Below are 19,913 nucleotides of genomic sequence, written 5' to 3' on the forward strand. Positions count from 1 at the left end.
TACAACCCAGCCCTAAATTCCTGCTGTTTTCTACTCTAGGTTACAGTAGAGTTTGCGGATGAGCCCAGTCTGTCGTTCATCTGTGCAGAAGTGGACTGCAAGGTGGTGCATGAGTTCATCGGTGGCTACATTTTCCTATCCACGCGTGCCAAGGACCAGAACGAGTCTCTAGACGAGGAGATGTTCTACAAGCTCACCAGTGGCTGGGTCTGAGAGCTGCTCTCCACCCAACAGAAAGGGATGGGGTGATGAGGGGAAGGAGATGTCTGGGTCTTTCTGTTCTTGTATTCTTTTCTTATCTTTTTTTTTTTGTTTGTTTTTTAAACCATGCCAAGAGTCTGACATGGCCACACAGTGATTGTTTGAAAGCTGACATCACCTTTTTAATTAAAAAGTTTTATTTTATTTTTTTCTTGCATTAACGCTGACAAACACATTAATAACACTAATGATGTGACTTTGAGGACGAGGAGAATGTTCTCACTCCGCCCAAGGCTTCACCTCTTGCTGAGGCATATCTGAGAATGCTTCCTGAAGTGAGCAGCTACTTTCACAGAGACTCCTGCCTGCTGGCAACCGGAATGCTTGGTGTGTGTGTGTGTGCAGTCACTGCAGCGTCCGACACCCGTCACTGCCTTCCTGCCACCTGCTACTGCAGTGCCCGTGCATCCTACAGGAGTGACATCCATGACCCTTTCACCTTTTGTGCTAATATTCAGGCTTTTCTCAGCAACAAAAGAATCCAACAGTTTTTTTTCAGCACGCACTTGTTATGTTTTGGTTGTATTGTTGGGGAATTGAGTGTTTTGGTTCTCTTGGTGCTCATTTGTGTTGATTAATCCTCTGTAGTCCATACGCCGCTTCACTGTGATTTAACTTGCCATCAATTTCATACCATTTCCATTGCATTTATTTTCCCTGACCAATTAACACTACAGACATTGTAAACATAGTCTCGGTGGTGGTAGCAGCCACTTTAATGAAGTATCTTTGGCACTACGTTTAGTTTTTCTCATTATGAAGGAGGTTGAGAGTCTTGCAGGATTAGGGCTGACACTCAAAACACTAAAGTCAATCCCACAACAAGACTGTAGTTCTATTTTAATATGGTCTGTCGACATGAAGACATTGCAAGCACTTCTACAGTGAAAGAAAGGTCCCGATGTGAATAAGCTGTAGTTTATCGTGTAGCTTTTTTTTAATTTCATATACTTTTTTATTTAGTCTAATATGCTGTCCAGGGCCCTTTAAGTTATGCGTTCAGTACTACAGCTGTTTGTGGATGGCCTCTGGGCTTTCTCTACTATAAAGAACAGTCACCGGTTTTATTGTTACTAGAAGCAGTTTGCAATGGACAGCATAAACAATATGATGAAGGCAACGTGATGAAGAAATAGCCCCAGTATCCCAAATGTGCTGTTCCTTCGAAAACTGTCCAGCGACTGTTCAGTTTGAAGTATGTAAGGATGACCTCAGCTGTGTTCTGGAGCCTGCTGGCTCTTACAAACATTAAGCACCATGAAGAGTTCGTTTCGTATTCTCCGTGCGGCCTGCTTTTCTGCCTTTCACACTTTATCCTAAACCATATAGTATTATCCAAAACTGTTATATTTTGTTAGGCACCAGCAATAGGTCACTGTGTTTTAAGACAATACATGCAATGTCCGTCTTTTTTTTTTTCTGAATATGAAGGAATGCTAAATGAAGTATTAGTTTTTGTAACTAATGTAAAAACACAGTTTTATAGAATTGTACAGTTATTGTCGTTTATGTTGCTGCTTTTTTCTGTCATTTTTTGGAAGTGCATTTTTCCAGAAGAGAAGGAAAAAAGCCATCGTTTAGCATTGTGTGGTATGATGTGTGCCTGCCAATGTTAAGGTCTTACTGAGTTTTTAAGAGTCAAATATATATAAATATATATAATGTGATGAAGCATGTCTCAAGCTCCAGGTCTGAAGAATCTGTTGTAGATCTAGCTGCATATTTCATCACTTCCACATTCAAGGGCTTTGCCATTTTTTTTCTTTTTCAGCTTTAAATTAAATATAGTAAAGAAATGTTTATTTCTGCGTCCTGCAGTAAAGTATTGGCCAAGCTTGTTTTTTAATGGTTTTGTTCCTGTTAGTAAACACACATGAAGACGCTTCTAGCAGCTATTTTCTTTGTGTCTTCTATAGGAAAGTCAGGTTGTTGTTTTATTAATGGTGATTTAAAAGCCAAATGTTTGGATGAAGGAAAACCTTCACACCCTGGAGTTTGAGACAAATCGCCATAAACTGAAGTAAAAGAACGGCTAGCTTAGCATATCTTTTCCTCCTATATTGTTTATTTTTTTGTTTTTGTTTGCCTCAGATGTTCTGAACGGCAGTGCATGGCCTGCTGTTTTTAGACTGTAAATGCATTTATTTTAAAAATAAAAATGGTTTTTATTTAAAATCCTATGATGAAAATGTCTCTCTCTGTTATTGCAGTTAGTACATTGTTCTGCTTTCACCAGCAGAGGTCACTATCTGTTTGCGCTGGTATCCCTACCCTTTATCAGGTGCACCTACCATGTAGGTTCATCTCGTAGGTTTCTGTAGCCCATCTGGTGCTGCACAGTTTATCAGCAGAGGACCACTGTTGACCTGATATTTTATGGGTGGTGGATCATTAAGTGTTTTGTCACTGCTGTGCTGAGTGTTGCCCACCAACTAAAAATGACCAGCCAAAAGTGGTCATGTGGTCAGAAGGTAAAGAAGGGCTTGAGGATGACTAACACAAACTGTTCATGGAAAAATATGAGCTATCATCTCTTACTGTTGACCTACAATGTGGACCAGCAGGGTAGACGTTTCTATCAGCTATAGCAAGGCTGCTGTATCTGATGCACACATGCCAGCACAACACACTGAATGACTGCTATGCTAAAAACGATTAACCGGCCAAGTAATATCTGGTCAGTGATGGTTCTGCGGCAGTCCGTTGATGGAAAGGTTAGAGGGGACTGAAAAATTGTGCGTCAGTGGATGGGATACAGTCAGTCATTTTAAACCTACAAAGTACACCTGTGTGGTTTGTGTTTCTGATCAAATGACATTAGTATGAGTGTCATCATGGTGTTTATTTTGTACGCCACTGGTGTACAGTACTGTACAAAAGTCCAAGACCATCATATATTTGTTAAATTTCCAGTCAAATCACCCATGAAGTACAAGTTGTTCATTTTTCAGGAGACATTTCTGAGGAAATCAGATAAAAGAATCGATTTGCATAAAAAATAGCAAAGGAAAATCAGGAGTTTCCAAAACTCAAGTTCAAAAACTGCATAAAATGCATAGAGAAAGAGATAAAATATATAAAGAACACCTGGTATATCACAAAAAAATCACCATCAGATAAACAGTTCTTAAAACTTTCATCTTGGAGAGAGAGGAGAAAATCAAGCTCCACTTTTGCTTCGTGTCTGAAAACATTCACAGATGTTTCTGTCCATCCTTCCACTGTGAGAAGACCTCTCAGTGATATGAGTCTGAAAGGATGTGTAGCTGTCAAGATGCCCTTACTGAGAAAAGGAAATAAACAAAAAAGAAAATCAAACAAAGAAGCTGCTGGAGTTCTCAGAATAATGGACTGACCACTCCAGAGTCCAGACCTTAACATTGCTGAATGTGTTTTGCATTGGTGGTCTATGACTTTTACACAGTATTGGATGTCTGTGGTTATATCGCTCCCTCATCCCTCGTTAGGTATACTCTTGGTATCTGGTTGTCTCTTACCTGTTGAGCAGATTGTACTGAGAGTCAGTGTCCTGGAGATGGAAATGTGTTCCTGACCACCTGGCACCCACAGATCCTGTGTTCTGTTCAGTGAGACCTGCTGAGCGTGACTGGTGAACAGCTATGGCTCAAGAGGAGAGTGTGTGTGAGGTGTGTTTCGTGCTTCTTGTTTCGGATCAGTCGTGACTTCTATATTCATAGTGTAAATGCACACCAACCTTCATTTTCTATGATACATAAGATTTATTTGCTAATCCTTGAGTGTTCATGCCGCAGGCCCACACATTGCTCTTAAGACTGTCAATAATGCTCTGAATTGATCTGCACCCACTCGAGCTGCACCTCCAGTCTTCTCTATAGCAGCGTTACTGGGATGGCTAGTAAGAGGCAGGCTAGTGGGTGTCTGTTCTCTTCTGCCTTGCACTGCTTCTTCCTCCTCATCCTGGACATATGTTTAAGCTGGGGGGGCCAAATTTATTTATTTTTTTTTATTCAGGGGCCAAAGTGCAATGTTTGTGGTGGGCCAAGGCCCAAAAGATAAAAACAGCTAGCTAGCAACCTGTTAGCTTCACATTTTTGTCACAAGTATACAATAAAGATTTCAGTGGACTCTTTACATGCGATACACACAGGCTTGCCTTTAAATTCAGTGAAGAGATATTCTTCGGTGGATATTTCTCACCTCTTTTCTGTGCGCCACTGCCTATTAGACTATTAGCTTGTAGCCGTTAGCCACAAACATGTTACATTGTTGTTGCACACACACATCTTCTAAGCCACTTATCCTTCTGGGTCACAGGGGGAGCTGGAGCCTATCCCAGCAATCATTGGGTGGAAGGCAGGACCATCACCGGTCCATCACAGGGCAGACAGACAGACATATACATTCACACACACCTAGGGGCAATTTAGCATGTCCAATTAGCCTGACTGCGTGTCTTTGGACTGTGGGAGGAAACCCCCGCAGCCACAGGGAGAACATGCAAACTCTGCACAGAAAGGACCCTGGTCGCCCAGCCAGGGAATCAAACCCAGGCCCTTCTTGCCGTGAGGCGCTACCCACTGCGCCACCATGTTGTCGTTGCAGTCAATGGCAATTGTATGATGTCGATTTTTCAATTTTTGTTTTATAATATTACACTACATATTTTCTCAAAAATAAAAAATAAAATTCCACTGAAGTCATAGTTTCAACCATGAAAAATCTATATTGAACATTAAATTGTTAAATATTTGTATGTATTGTTGCAAAAACCAGCATAAACCTGCATAGCTGGTCACCAGCAAAAACAGCATATGCTATGGTTTGGATGCTGGTGTGCTGGTTAGCAGCAATGGAAGTTATAATGCTGAGTGAATAATGCTTACACCAGCAAAACCAGCATATCGCTGCTGTCGGAACAAAACCTTGTATCTACATTTTTGTTGTTATCCAGTTTTTGAAAATGCCTATAGTAGTTTACATTGTGTGTAAAATTCATGATGAATGGGCCAAAAGAAATGGCCCAAAATGACTTGTAAAAAGTCTGGTTCCATTGACTTACATTAAAAGTAAAGTATGTATTTTTTCTCCTGTAAAGTTACCATTTTGGACATATGAGGTACAGTATGCTTCTAAACCAGCACCAGGCCAGCATAAACCAGCTTAGACTGGTATGGAATGCACACTGGTCTGAGCAGTTTTTCTACAGTACAGGAAACTACTAACTGTAGCTAAAGGCTCAACAAGCAATTCACTGCCTCACATTTTGGTCTTTATAATTCAGAAGTTGGTGTGTCAGTGAATCACCAGTCAACTGAACCTGTGTGATGAAGCTGTTTTTTCGGCCTGCTTGTTAAGCCTCTGGTGCTAGCACGGGCAGCGGTGTGTGAAGCTGTAGCATGCTAAGCTACTGTTGCTACATATATTTTAATATATTGGACCATGATAGCTTCATTGGTGACCTACAAAACTAAGCTGCTATGTAGTGCTCCACAAATCTCTTTACTTGAACTACTGAGAAAACCTGTGTTTTCAGTGGAAAAATGTGAACTTTGTGCTGTGGTAACACGTTTGACACAATATCATTCCTTATTGTCTCAATAAGCCATGCAAAAGAATCTACTTAAAAAAACATGTTTTTGATTGCAAGGGGGTCTTTAAAAAGAAAACTAAGCAAAAAAAAACAAAAAAAAAACAATTTAGGGTGTTGTTACGTGGGATGCTGTGTAACATGGAACACCTAACTTTGTTCGGTGTAGGTCTTCCTCAAACAATTGAAAGTCAATGAAATTATGGATTAACACAAGCTGTGATGTCATGTAATCAAAATCACATAACTTCGCAAATATCCAATCATAGATTAGGGTGAAGCAATCTTCAGACAGGAAGCACCCCAGATGAAGACCACCCTAAGTTTAGTGACATAGTGTTTAGACAAAATTAATGTTAAGGTATATTTTATAAATAAATAAAATAATTCTGCTAGTTTTTATAAGGATGTGTTTATAATATGATTGTACATCATAAATATTATAATATGGTGTAAATATACTCTATATTTGTTATTTCAATCAAATTTTCTATTGTCTTGCATGGTTTGAAAGGTGAGACAGTATGATTTGCCTTATATGTGACAGCTCTAAAAGTACTTCAGTCAGTCAAAAATGTGTGGAGGGGCATAGATTGTGTTATAACAATGATTATTTACAGGGTTTTAGTCTTCTAACAGATTACTTTAGACATTTAAGGTGAAAAGCTAATTATATTCAATAATTAAGTGAGGCTGCATCTGTTAAAATGGTATGAGGGTTTTTGTCAGTGTGGTTGTATGTATGTGTGCGTGAAAGGCACAATCTTGCCTCTTTAAAGTCAGGGATAGTGTTGGGGATAAATCTAGTCAGGTTTAGAACATAGCAATGGATTTCAAAACCAAAGATATTCAAATTATCATAGCAATTTAATAAAATCCTTCCACTTAATTCTGTGCATATTATTGATTAATTCAGTGGAATGTAGCCTCTTTCAGATCACAATGGCAGAAGAGAGAAATAAGATAGGGAGAGAACCTCAGATGCAGAGACAGAGTTTTTATTACATGAAGTAAAATTGATTTAGGCCTTTTAACATAGACTTTCCAGGTCCCACATTTTGGGCAGAACTGTCCCAGAATAGGAAATGCACTCTGAGACAACTTTGCACTACTAGCTCTGATATAGCCACCATTTATTCTCTCTTTTGGTTTGATTAGGACACATCCTGGGGATTTCAGAGTAGTACAGCGTGTAGATTTAATGTATTGGCTTCATATCACAATATATTCCAAAAGTCTGAAATACAAAAAACGTCCACCATTAGGCTAGTTCACCCTGTATAAAAATTGGCTGAGGCAGAGGTGGACAAAAGTGGGCCCCACTTTTTCCTGCAGGCCTCAATTTGGGCACTTTTGGTATAAGCTACAGAGCCCTGCTGGTGACATCCAATATAAATAAAATAATGCATGACCACGCCTTATTAATGCGAGGAATGAGATCCTAATGCATGGCCTCGACTTAGTAAGGCGTGGGAATGAGGTAATTAAGTCAAGGCCACGGCTTAGTAAGACATGGGAACGAGATCATGCCTTGCTAAGTCGTGACCACACATTAGGATCTTGTTCCCATGCCTTACTAAGTCGTGGCCATGTCTTAATTATCTTGTTCCCACACCTTACTAAGTCGTGGCCATGCATTATTTTTATTTATACACCAGCAGGGCTCCGTGTTAAGCTTTGCTTCTCCTGTTTGAATTTGGGTGGAAGCATGGAAGTTCACAACTCATATTGCCAACTTCACTCAGTTCATTGGGACTTTAGGCCAACAATGTGGAAATTTGATCATCTTAATTATGTTTTATGAAGCTTAACTGTACCAGTGTGTCTGAAACACTTCATTGCCAAGTCTTGCATTATCATTCTGGAACTTAAATAAGGCATTTATTGTTTGCTACTGTGAGAAAGTCCTGTATCTCTGAATTTGTGATTTCATAAGATGGAAAAAAGTCTTGTTAATTAGAATGAGTTTTATTATAATGAGATTTCATTCCAGCTAATTTTGGACCATTTCTATTGAACCATTCATCATACTGCTTGCTTTTTTAATTAATCTAAAAAAGATTTCCCCTCCTGGGACAGTGATGTTATCATACATGAAAAGATGGGCTTTCGATGTAGGTAGTCATCAAATAAAGTGCTACCAATGCATGAATTGACTTAAAACATGATGACCTATTGCTGGAACATAACAACATGACACTTTTGAACAATAATGTATCACTTATAAATGTCAAAATAATGTAACCTTGTGCACATATAGCGTGTAATATAAATGTCATGCGCCTCATTATATAATGCTTGGTGGTGCATTGCAATTGCCTGAATTACTTGGCTTCACTGGCTGTGCTTGGTGGATTTATGTTAACGCTTTCTTTTTATCCAGTGAATGCTTCTGTCTTCCAGGCAAATGGAGTCAAGGGAGCGTTGTGCCTTGGCAAGACACGCTCCAGCCTCCTGACACCAATGACAAAATGCTACTAGCTCTAACATCTCAGTGCAATTTCAGCTGTGTTTGGGGTCTTGGTTAAAACAACCGGAGGAAATTTCCATTCTCTGCAGCTTTTTAGGCAGAAAATTGGGCTGCAATGCAAATGTAATGATAATCAAGCACAGCCTGGAGCTTAAATTGAGGCTAACGGCTAAAAAACCTACCATTAAGTAAGAATAAATAACTAGTTCATCTGAAATGCAGATTTTAGAGCACACTTTTTGGCTGCAGAGTTTTTACTTTGTCAAATGGACCACATATTTGGGTTTTGCTACATGAGGTATATATGCTGATGTGAAGAGCTATTGGCAGCCTGGACAGGAAAAGCCCATCTCTTCAAACTGTACATACCATGACCTTATCAGCACAACACCTGCTGTCCATTTGTATTACACACTCAGTGTTGGAGAACGCTTCAAGGTCAGCAGACAGAGGCTTTATTATCAGTGCAAGTTAAGGAGTCAGCAGGTGTACGGTCCACTAATCAGACACGGGGCAAAGGCAGGGCCAGCTCTAATTTGTGGCATTTCATCTCAGCAATGATTCAAACCAGCGATGGCAGCCAAGCAAGACCTCTGGTTGAGGCTCGAAGCCCATATATGGAGAGGACTGGAGGCACCACTGTGCCTGACAGTGAATCATTAACATCTAAACCTCTTTTTCAGTTATTTTGCACATTATTCTCACATAAGAATATAAAAAGTCTTGATTGACATGATTTTTTTTCTCACCAGCATCTTTTATTATTCCAAGTGTTAAAAAAGAAGCTGTCTCTCCTTTCGCTGCCAAATCCAGTTGGCTTGGAGATGCTCTTAGAGGAATGCTGGAGATCTGTGGTCAGTTCTAATCGAGAGTGCTGGGGGAGTTGTAAAGATCCTAGTTTTGTCTCACACTGATCAGAAAATGCTTAAATATCCCCAGAGAGGAAAAGGTCATTGCCTTAGAGACATGAGCTTCTTCAAGCCTTAGAAAGCTATTAGGTGGTCTCTGCGCAAAGCCCATTGCTAATATGAGGTGCTATCTCATCCTCAGGACCACACAACTGTTTATGACGTGAGTCTATTGGCATGCAGGCCTCGACTCCTCTGCGCCACAGAGTTTTCTCCAACCCTCATATTAAAGTCAAATGACTTAGTTTAAAGTCAAATGACTTACCATCATCATCAGATAAAAGTAATTAAATTCATTAGGAGGCTTAACCTGTCAAACATGTTTGTAGTAAGTAGGCTTCATAACACAAGCATAGGCACTGAATAATGTATTTATAAATCAAGACTTGAATATTATTAACAGCTTATGCTAGTATTTGCAAGATGACAAACTAAAGTGACAGACATTTGCTCCATTTGTAGGACTGTTATGAGGCATCAAGTAATGGAGCTTAAATAGTAGAGGCCAAGTTAAGGAGACCATGTATTCTCAAGGTCTCTGGAAGATTTTGCTGCTCTTGAACTTCAGTGAATGTTTCATACATATTTTTCATATATATATATGAATATGCATAAATAAACAAAAATTCTGTACTTCTATAAATATACAAATGCCCTTATTAAAATATTACTTGGGTAAAAGTAAAAGGTCCCTCTCTGTGTTATTATCTAAGTAGAAAAGTACAAAATTAAGCATCAAAATGAAAAGTTATTTTTAATATTATTTTTGATTAACAATCTACAAGGTACTTTTGTACCTGAACTTGAGTTAAAAATATATGGAGTTGATATGTGATGTTTTTAACCAGGCACCTGCCTTATAACCTCCTTTACTTGGCAAAGATGCTTTATAACAGTGTTATAAATGGAACCAAAGTCCATCACTTCTGTTTAAGTGCCCTTATGTCAATGCAATGCAGTAGTCATCTTGTGATTACTGGCATAAACTGTTCTTAAATACCCAAATATTACATTATTACATTACATTATTTAATGCTTATGCATGTGCTGTGATGGTGGCTTTTGTCTGAATATAAATGCTAAACGAAGTATTAGTTTTTGTTAGTTTTTCCTTTTTCATGGGCTGTTAGAATGTACGCAGTAGAGGACACATTTACCATGCCACACCTTAACAGTTATAATTCAGTGAAAAATAATGGATGAGGAGTCTTTTTAAAACAGTTTCGTCTGTGCATTATTCAGTCTTGGCCCTGACTGGCTTGTATATTAGATGCTGTGTCAGATCTCCGCTGCTATGAAGGCTCGATTGAACTTTGGGAAACAGAATTGGATCTTTCTCTCCCACTAATAACCAAGGGCGACAGACCATCGATCGGCTAAATTAGCAAGCTCTGAAGGTTATCTGACAGAAACACAATAAAGGAACGAGACTGAGTAGGTTACTGGCTGTGAGGGACAAGTGTGCTCACCTCAAAGAGGATGACAAGCCATACATTTTAAAATGTGACCGTGCTACAGAGTTGGATTCCTCTAAAGAGAAGCCGTCCACTGCTGAAAGGCAAAGGAAAGATTTTTTACATCGTTTTTTTACAGTCAGAGACGTGCAGCTCGGTCAGGAGCAGGTGAGTTCAGCTGAAGGATGAAGGTTAAGACAGAGGTATTTGGTTTACGTGGCTGAGAACAGGAATGAGTGGAATGTGAGAGGGAAATGAGATAAACCCTGATTATCTATAGAGATGGTAGAGATGGTTTAACAGCAGAAAAGACCGTGTTGAGAAATTACTTTTGCTTTGGGAAGCTAGACCACACATCATGTCTTCTTAACGATTTCAGTCAGTATGAATGAGAATTCTGACAAAATCCTGATCTCACATCTGACCTAAACTAAGCAAAGAGCAGGTTTTGTTTACTAGTGCAGTGGATTTTAGGTGAACGTTAAACAGGAATTATAATTTCACAGCAATGTTTAATGCTGTCTGATTCTGTTTTGTTCCTATATGTTGAATATGTATAAAATAATTGAAAACAGTACATAGACAAAACAGCATCCCAGAGAGGCTGTTTCAGAGAGTGTTTCAGAAGTAAAGTGGGGGGGGGGTTCACCAGTCTGTGAAAGACTGCAGGATCAAATAGTGCAACAATTTAAGAAAAATGTATCTCAATGGAAAAAAGTAAAGAACTTGTGGGATTCATCATCCACAGTACATAATAAAATCATTGATTCAGAGAATCCAGAGAAATCTCTGTGTACAAGGGAAAAGGCTGAAAACCAATATTGGCTGGCCGTGATCTTTGGGCCCTCAGGCAGCACTGCATTAAAAACAGACAGGATTCCATAGTGGGAAACACTGCATGGGCTTATAAACGCTTCCAAAACTACTGTCTGTGAACACAGCTTGTCACTGCATCCACAAATGCAAGTTAAAACTCTTCCATGTGAAGAAGAAACCGTATATAAACAGGATCCAGAAATGCCGCTGCCTTCTCTGGGCCTGAGCTCATTTAAGAAGGACTGAGGCGAAGTGGAAAAGTGTCCTGTGGTCCAACAAATCAAAATCTGAAATTCTATTTTGGAAATCATGAATGCCAAGTCCAATGGGCTAAAGAGGAGAGGGACAATCAGGCTTGTTATTAGTGCACAGTTCAAAAGCCAGCATCTGTGATGGTATGGGGTGCATTAGTGCACATGGCTTGGGTGACTTGCACATCTGTGAAGGCTATAATGATATAAACAGATTTTAGAGTAACATATGTTGCCATCCAGACTACGTCTTTTTCACGGAAGGCCTTGCTCACTTCAGCAAGTCAAAGCCAAACCACATTCTGCATATATTACAACAGCATGGCTCTGTAGTAAAAGAGTCTGGATGCGAAACTGGCCTGCCTGCTGTCCAGTCTGTCATATACTGAAAACATCTGGTGCATTATGAAATGAAAAATATGACAAAGGAGATCCCGAACTCTTGAGCAGCTGGAATCCTATATTAAGCAAAGAACAGGAAAACATTTAACCTTCAAAACTACAGAAATTGGTCTCCTCAGATCCCAAAAGCTTACAGAGTGCTGTTAAAAGAAGAGGTGATGCAGCACAGTGGTAAACATGTCCCTGTCCCAACTTTTTTGAAATGTGTTGCTGGCATCAAATTCAATATGGACATATATACAAAAACAATCAAATTTCCCAGTTTCAACATTTGTTATGTCTTTGTACTATTTCCAATTAAAAATAAAGGGTTTGAATGATTTGCACATCATTGCATTCTGTTTATTATATATATATATATATATATATATATATATATATATATATATATATATATATATATATATATATATATATGTATATATATACACATATATTCAATGTGATAGTCTAACTTTTACTTTGAGTGTCATGTCAGAGGAACAGTCTGCTTCTATTATGGTACAGAGATGACTCCCCATAGCCTTTCTGTCTGGTTAAAACACCAGGTCAGCATTTGTTTGCTCTGTTTCAGTGAGAGTAATGGCCCGGTGAGTTTAGGAGAGTAGGAGGAGCAAAGCCATGTGCTGTGTGTGTGTGTGCAGTGGGACAGTGTTTACCCTGCTCTCCACAGAGACCAGAGACTGGGGGCTCCTTGTTCTCTCGCTGATGTCATTGGTATTTTTATATTCCACAAGTAATGGAGCTCTCAGAGTTTCAGGATTGAGTTAAAAAGTTCCAAAATGAAACCAGAAATGAAAACACTGATTTTTACTCACAGCTGAACTACCTTTCACTACCTTCTTTCTTTTTCTTTTGTTTTAAATTTCAGGCCTCTTTGATCAAAGCCCCCGATTGACTAAACCAAGATGTAAGTACTCCTTCATACCACAGAGCTGCTCAAATACAGACTCACTCTATTTGTGTGTAGGTTCCAGTCTGAGCATGGAGGTTACAGAGTTGGAATTCTCAACCTTTCTGGTAGTATGTGCTGATATGGAAACAGATGGTGCTCTCAATGGACCTAATTACCTAATGGCCTTCTTTTCATTTGCTTTTAACTAGTAATCTGTTCTATATAGTACTAACGATACAGCTTTTTACCAGATAAAGGACAATAAATTCCTAATCATGGAATCTCTGGATTACTCAAACAGTAGCCTGGAAAGCTTGTAGCTGACATGACTGTGAATGCTGGTTGAATAAAATGTGTTTGAAATTCTTATGTTCAGAATGCAGTGCACTGTCTGAGAGCTGGCTGAGTGCCCTCTCAGAACACAAGCACACAGACCAAAATATGGCTAATGGCTGTCTCATGGAATTCATGAAGCAAAAACACTAGGCCAGGATAAATTTACCTTTGCTAAAGTGTGAAACTATTACAGATACTTCCTTCAGATCATGGGTCAAAGATCAGGCGCAAGCACATATTCAGACTCTCTGTCTTTGTGCCAGTTCATAATTAGATTTAGTAGAAAAGGAAGAGCTTTGGAGACACAGTTACCCAGAAGGTGAGCTTTTAGGAGCTTTTATGACATCCCATTCTAAATCCGTATAATATTGAGTTGGTCCTCCCTTCACAGTTATAACAACTTCCACTCTTCTCGGAAGGTTTTCTACAAGATTTTATAGTGTGTGGGAATTTTTGCCCAGAAGAGCATTTGTGAGGTCAGACACTGATGTTGGATGAGAAGGCCTGGCTCGCAATCTCTGTTCTAGTGCATCCCAAAGGTGTTCAATGGGGTTGAGGGCAGGTCTGTGTGGGCCAGTCAAGTGTTTCCACACCAAACTCACCCAGCCATGCCTTTATGGACCGTGCTTTGTGCACCAAAGCATTTTGTGTCCAAAATGTACAGGTATACTAAATCATTAACATTTCCCTTCACTGAAACTAAGGGGCCTAGGCCAACCCCTAAAAAACAACCCCATAGCATTATCCCTCCTCCACCAAACTTTACACGCAGTTAGGCAGGTAACGTTCTCTTGGCAGTCACCAAACCCAGACTTGTCCATCAGACTGCTAGATAAAGAAGCGTGATTCATCACTCCACAGAATGTGTTTCCACTGCTCCAGAGTCCAGTGGCTGCATGCTTTACCCCCCGCATCTGACATTGTGTATCAGCCATGGAAACCCATTTCTTGAAGCTTCTAATGCACAGTGCTTTTGCTAATGTTGCTTCCAGAGACAATTTGGAGCTCTTGACTGAGTGATTCAACAGAGGACAGGCACTGTGCACTTCAGCATTCCCCGGTCCCACTCTGCATGTTTGTGTGGTCTACCGCTTTATGGTCGAGCTGTTGCTGCTCCTAGATGCTTCCATGTCACAATAATTGCACTTACAGTTGACAGGGGCAGATTTTGCAGGACAGAAATTTCCCAAACTGACTTGTGGCAGAGGCGACATCCTATGACAGGGCCACGTTTAAAGTCACTGAGCTCCTCAGTATGACCCATTCTACTGCCAGTGTTTGTCTGTCGAGACTGCAAGGCTATGTACTTAATTTTATACATCTGTTAGCAATGAGTGTGGCTGAAACACCTGAAGTCAATTATTAGGAGGGGTGTCCCAAAACTTTTGTATATATAGTGTATTTCTGATGAGATTAGATATACTCCACTCCTAAGGAAGAGGGAAAGTCAAAGGAAAATAATTTAAAAAAATGAAAAAAAAAAAGAATTTCCAAAACCAGAAACCAACGTCACCAAACCTATCCTTTACAGATAAACAGTACTTAAAGCTTTCATCTCTAAGAGGTCCATTACATTGTATATATATATATATATATATATATATATATATATATATATATATATATATATCTATATATATATATACATATATACATATATATACATATATACATATACATATATATACTTTCTGTGCTCTTTCTCTTGCGCAAACAGTAGAAGGTGTTGTTTTGTGAGTCCAATAAGATTTCAGTCAGTCTGCGCGCGTGCTGCCCACGTGACCGCCGTCTCCACGAAGTCAAACCGAGTCCGCACAGCGCGCTGTGCTGCTTTCCTCTTTCACTCACTCTCAGAGACCAGCTCAGCTCAGCCAGTGGGGGCTGCGGAGACCCGCACACGTCCTTGTTTACTCCTCCTGTACTGCCACAACCGAAATGCTACTCTCTTTGAGAAGATAACATTGTCCTGGCTGTGGAAGTGGACTGGAGCTCCTCACCCTGACCGAAAGCTACACGTGGGACGGAGGAGAAGTTAGCTAAACAAACCTTCATAGGTGAGTGTGGCTCTCTCTGTATTGCCCATTGCGCTTAACTCTTCCAAGGCGGTAAAGACGCCAGTATGCCGGTACTTTCATTAGTGCAGTCTTCATTGTATTAATGCTCGCGTTGTTGCTGCTCTACAGCTGTGAGTGTAAAGCTGCTTCTGTACTGCTTTATTTACTCAGACTGTTAGTCTGGAGTGCAGACTGAGCGTTCATCCTGTAAAGGGATGTAAACGCCGCCTGTAGATATAAAGATAAGAATTCGGAAGCAGAAGACTGATAATCACTACACGGTGGTCACCAAACGGAACATGAACGTGTGAAACAGTTCCTTTATAAATATGACCCATTGTACGTAAAATTATTGTGTAGGTAACGAACAAAAATCTTTTATTATTACCGTTTTTTCCCTAAAGAACACTGTCTAAGTAGGCTCATCAGTAATACACTAACACTGTGAAAATAACACTTCCTTATTTCTCAAGTGTCATCTGTCTGAGAAACTGCTAACCACAGTGAGGCACATATGGGGCGTGTCGTAATGAATGCCTTCTGTATGCTATACGTACAAAAGTATCCAGAAACCCTTCCAAATTAGTGAATTCAGCTACTTACTTGCACTAGTTACTGAAGCAGGTATTTAATTGTGCACACAGAGCTTGTATAGACTCCACAGAAATGGCTTTCCAGTAGAATAGGACCCCCTGGAGCAGCCGCACATGAGCCAGACCACCATGTCAGCTATGAGTTGAAGTGCCATTTGTGATCCATAACTGATCACCCTACATCACGTCCTGACCTCAGTAATGTAGAGTCCTGCTGGTGACATCCCTTTTTAACCAAATTAGTGCGTGGTCACAGTTTACTAAAGCGTGGGAACGGGTTACTAATGCATGGCCATGACTTAGTAAGGTGTGGGAATGATCATTATCTTGTTCCCACACCTTACTAAGTTGTGAGCATGACTTAATCAAAACTGATTGTCATTCCCACTCCTTACGAAGTCGTAGTCATGGTTTAGGATCCCATTCCCACTCTTATGTGGCCATGCAATTTTTAAGAAGTCATGTTACGACAGCTTCCACTGAATTTTTTTTCCAAATTTCTGTATAAATTTGTTGCTGAGATGTAAACAACATCGTTCAGAGTGGTTTGATATGAAGTGGCTAATTTGTAGAGAAACTTACCCGCTTGGATTTCTTTACAGTGATGGTGATGGGAACTAGGGGTCACAATGTCTACAACACCTGATATAGCCATTTTATTTACTATGCAATACCACCAGTGAACCTACATATGTCGTCTGAGCCTTTTTATGTAAAATTAATGATGGTAAAATAGTGGTAAGTACTTAAAAAGAACCTTTTATTTGGGGACTGTTTTGCCTCCTAACACCCTGTGTGTATCTCTCCACCATTAATGGCTTTTCAAAAACATATTACACCAAAATTTCATATCATAAAATTTCATAAAACGATGTTTCAGGCATCAGGCAGAGCATTCATAAACATTTCATGTAATAACTTTCTGTGATGGAGCTTTTAGATACATTCAGCCCCTTAGACGTTTGGTTCCTATCACCACCACTGTGAACAGTTCTGACTGAGTTCCTCTAAAACGGAGCATTTTACATTAAAGCACTCTGATTTACACATCTTAATGATTGAATTATACAGAAATTTTAGAAAAAAATCTGTGGTGTTCTCCTTTGAAACACTTGATTTCAGAAAAAAAATTGGATGGTCAGGTGTCTGTAAACTTTTGGACATATAGTGGAGCTCTGCAGCTCCCAGTCCTTTCTCTCACTCATACATGGGAAATATTTCATTCTGGTATCAAATGGAGGCTAGGAGGTATGTTTTCAGAGAGCAGGTGCTCTGGATTTATAGAATGTCTGCAAATTTAAGAACATTGTTCATGAACCTTTTACTTTTCTGCTGTCAGACTCTGCAGCTGCTCTAGTGTTGATGGACCACCTACTCATAACGAAAATGTTACTTCAGTGAATGAATCACCAGCCCGTATCAAAACTTTTAAAAGCAGCTTGGTCTGTCCATCTAATAGAGCTGTATGCTGTGTCTGACTTTCTGACTCTCAGTGGTGGACAAAAACCATGATATTTAATGGATTTATTGCTGCATTGTTTGTCATCACTATTTGCAGAGGGAGGACCATCTGGGTCACACTTTCTCTTTCTTTTGTGGGGCTGAATTGAGGCATTTGTTTTCATTCCTTTCTTCAAACCCATACTTCCAGCTCAGTGTGTACACACTAGTTTCTGTGAACATTTGTCCTAGGAACACAATGGAATGGCATTAAAAGAACAACATTTGCCAGAAGAATAATCAAACTTCCTTGTACATGTCAACAATACCTCTTTATGCAGTGGCTCCAAAAATATACAAAATAATTTATTCATTTGCCTATTGGTAAATGTGAATGATGTTCTTTAGGTTCTTTCATAAAATGTTTAACAGAATGATATTTTAGTTAGTATTAGGGGAAAGTATGTTTAGCACAACATCAAAGTGATTGGAGACTCTTTGTGTGGAAAAGAATTCCAGCCAGACTGCACTAAAGGTTCTGCACAGTGGTTGAAACAGACATTCCTTTGAGATTCTGGTGCGTGTTGACATGATTGTATGATGTAATTCCTGCAGATTTTTTAGGTGCAGTTTTAAGCTGTGAATCTCCCGTTCTGTGACAACCAGAGACGACTTTTGCTTTGTGACATGGTGAATTATCCTGCTGGAAGTAGCCATTAGAAGATGGGCAAATTATGGTCATGAAGGGGTGCACATGGTCAGCAGCAATACTCTAATAGGCTGTGGCATTCAAGCAATGATTGACTGATATTAATGGGCCCTAAAGCGCTGCCAAGAAAACATTCCCCACACCATTACACCACCTCCACCAGCCTGGACTGTTGGCACAAGGCAGGTTGGGTCCATGGATTCATTCTGTTGGTGCCAAATTTTGACCCTACCACCTGTGGGCCTAAATTCTATGAGCAGAAATCGAGATTCATCGGACCAGGCTGTGTTTCTCCAGTCCTCAGCTGTCCAGAAGTGGAACCTGATGTGGTCTTCTGCTGTTGTAGCCCATCTTCCTTGAGGTTTGGCATGTTGTACATTCTGAGATGCTTTTCTACCAATCAGAGATTGTACAAAGTAGTTCTGGGTAATCTGAGTTACTGGGTTTTATTGCCCCATTCTGACTAAAGACTGTTGTGTGTGAAATTCCAGGAGATCAGCAGTTACAGAAATACTCAAAACCAGCCTATCTGGCACCAACAATTATGCCACGGTCAAAAAAACTGATCACATTTTTCCCCATTCTGATGGTTGGATGGTGAACATTACCTGAAGCTGCTGGCCTCTATCTGCGTGATTTCATGCATTGCACAGCTGCCGCATGATTGGCTGATTAAATAATTGCATAAATGAGTAAGTGTACGGTTGTTCCCAGTAGAGTTCTCTGAGTGTAAGTGAAATTTGCTCACATTAGTTGAAGGACAAACTGAATCTCTTTCCTTTAAATTAAAGCATGACCTACTTTGAATGTATAGGAAATGGATTTTATAAAATTTACTATCCTTACTATGATGGGGCTCCTTAACTCTCATTTGGAAAATGAATAAATTAGGAACGGTGCTGCAAACTCTCATCTAGTGAAGGGAGCTGAAAAACGTAGCTCATTATGTAGAGGTGGTCTCCTTTGACATCTTCTGTTCATATCCACTGTAATGTGAAGTTATTGTGATGTAGGCCTAGCTTGTCCTCTTTAAAAGAGAAATCAAGGCTTATTGTAGTGAATTTTTATTTTTTGCTGGCTTATATAATGGAAAATTGGAGCGAAAAGATGGACAGTCTGCACTATTTTAAGCTTTGGAATGCTGTGTTACACAAATGATGCCATTAAGCGAGTCTGTATGCCCATAAACTGTACACTGAGAACAGCAGTGTAATTAAAACCTGAAGTTTTCTTTCATTTTGCCTCCCCAGAGCTACAGTCATACATGAAGTACGGTTCCTATGTTGGGGTTTTTGTTCTCCGCTTGTTTCACCACTGAAGTTATTCCCCTTAGAGAAGGCAGTTTATGTCGAGGGAGCTCAGCTCTAAAACAAAATGAAATTATTTGGCCACGTCCAGCTCCTTGATTCATGGCTAGCTGCTGGATCTTTGGCATGAGCTCTCACCTACTGCTGACTCACCAAGGCAAACAAATGGCTCCTTTTGTTGGGTGCGCTCTATAAGCTGCCATTATATCGTGTGCAGCAACTATTCTGAAAGGTCCCTCCAGATGTATGAACAGTGCATTTTACTCTAGTTTAGCACCGTTTTCTGTGGCTCCAAGTCCATTATCTCCCTCTTCTGTACTTAATTTCTGTGCATTGCTGCTGTGTGCCTACCTTCTTGAAGTTACAGTCTGTTTTTCAGGGAGCTGTTCTGCAGGCTGTTTAACAATTTATAGTCTCCTGCTGTGAAAGAAAGGACCGTAATGCGTCC

General features: G+C 39.8%; 2 protein-coding genes across 6 annotated transcripts in view; both read left to right on the forward strand.

Moving 5' to 3' along the window:
• Positions 1 to 2,335, forward strand: part of fermt2 (fermitin family member 2) — a 45,627-nt gene extending 43,292 nt beyond the window's left edge. For all 5 annotated transcript variants that reach the window (XM_036593924.1, XM_036593923.1, XM_036593925.1 and 2 more), the window contains one exon: positions 40 to 2,335. In XM_036593924.1, coding sequence (XP_036449817.1) covers positions 40 to 213 — 174 coding nt within the window. In that variant the 3' untranslated portion in view covers positions 214 to 2,335. The remainder of the gene's footprint in view (positions 1 to 39) is intronic.
• Positions 2,336 to 15,162: 12,827 nt separating this feature from the next.
• stxbp6 (syntaxin binding protein 6 (amisyn)) overlaps positions 15,163 to 19,913 on the forward strand; it is an 80,019-nt gene continuing 75,268 nt past the window's right edge. Inside the window, exon 1 of the mRNA XM_036593450.1 lies at positions 15,163 to 15,416. The gene's annotated coding sequence lies outside the window, so the exon portion shown is untranslated. The remainder of the gene's footprint in view (positions 15,417 to 19,913) is intronic.

This window comes from Colossoma macropomum, unplaced genomic scaffold (genome assembly GCF_904425465.1).
Source record: "Colossoma macropomum unplaced genomic scaffold, Colossoma_macropomum, whole genome shotgun sequence".
NCBI lineage: Eukaryota > Metazoa > Chordata > Actinopteri > Characiformes > Serrasalmidae > Colossoma > Colossoma macropomum.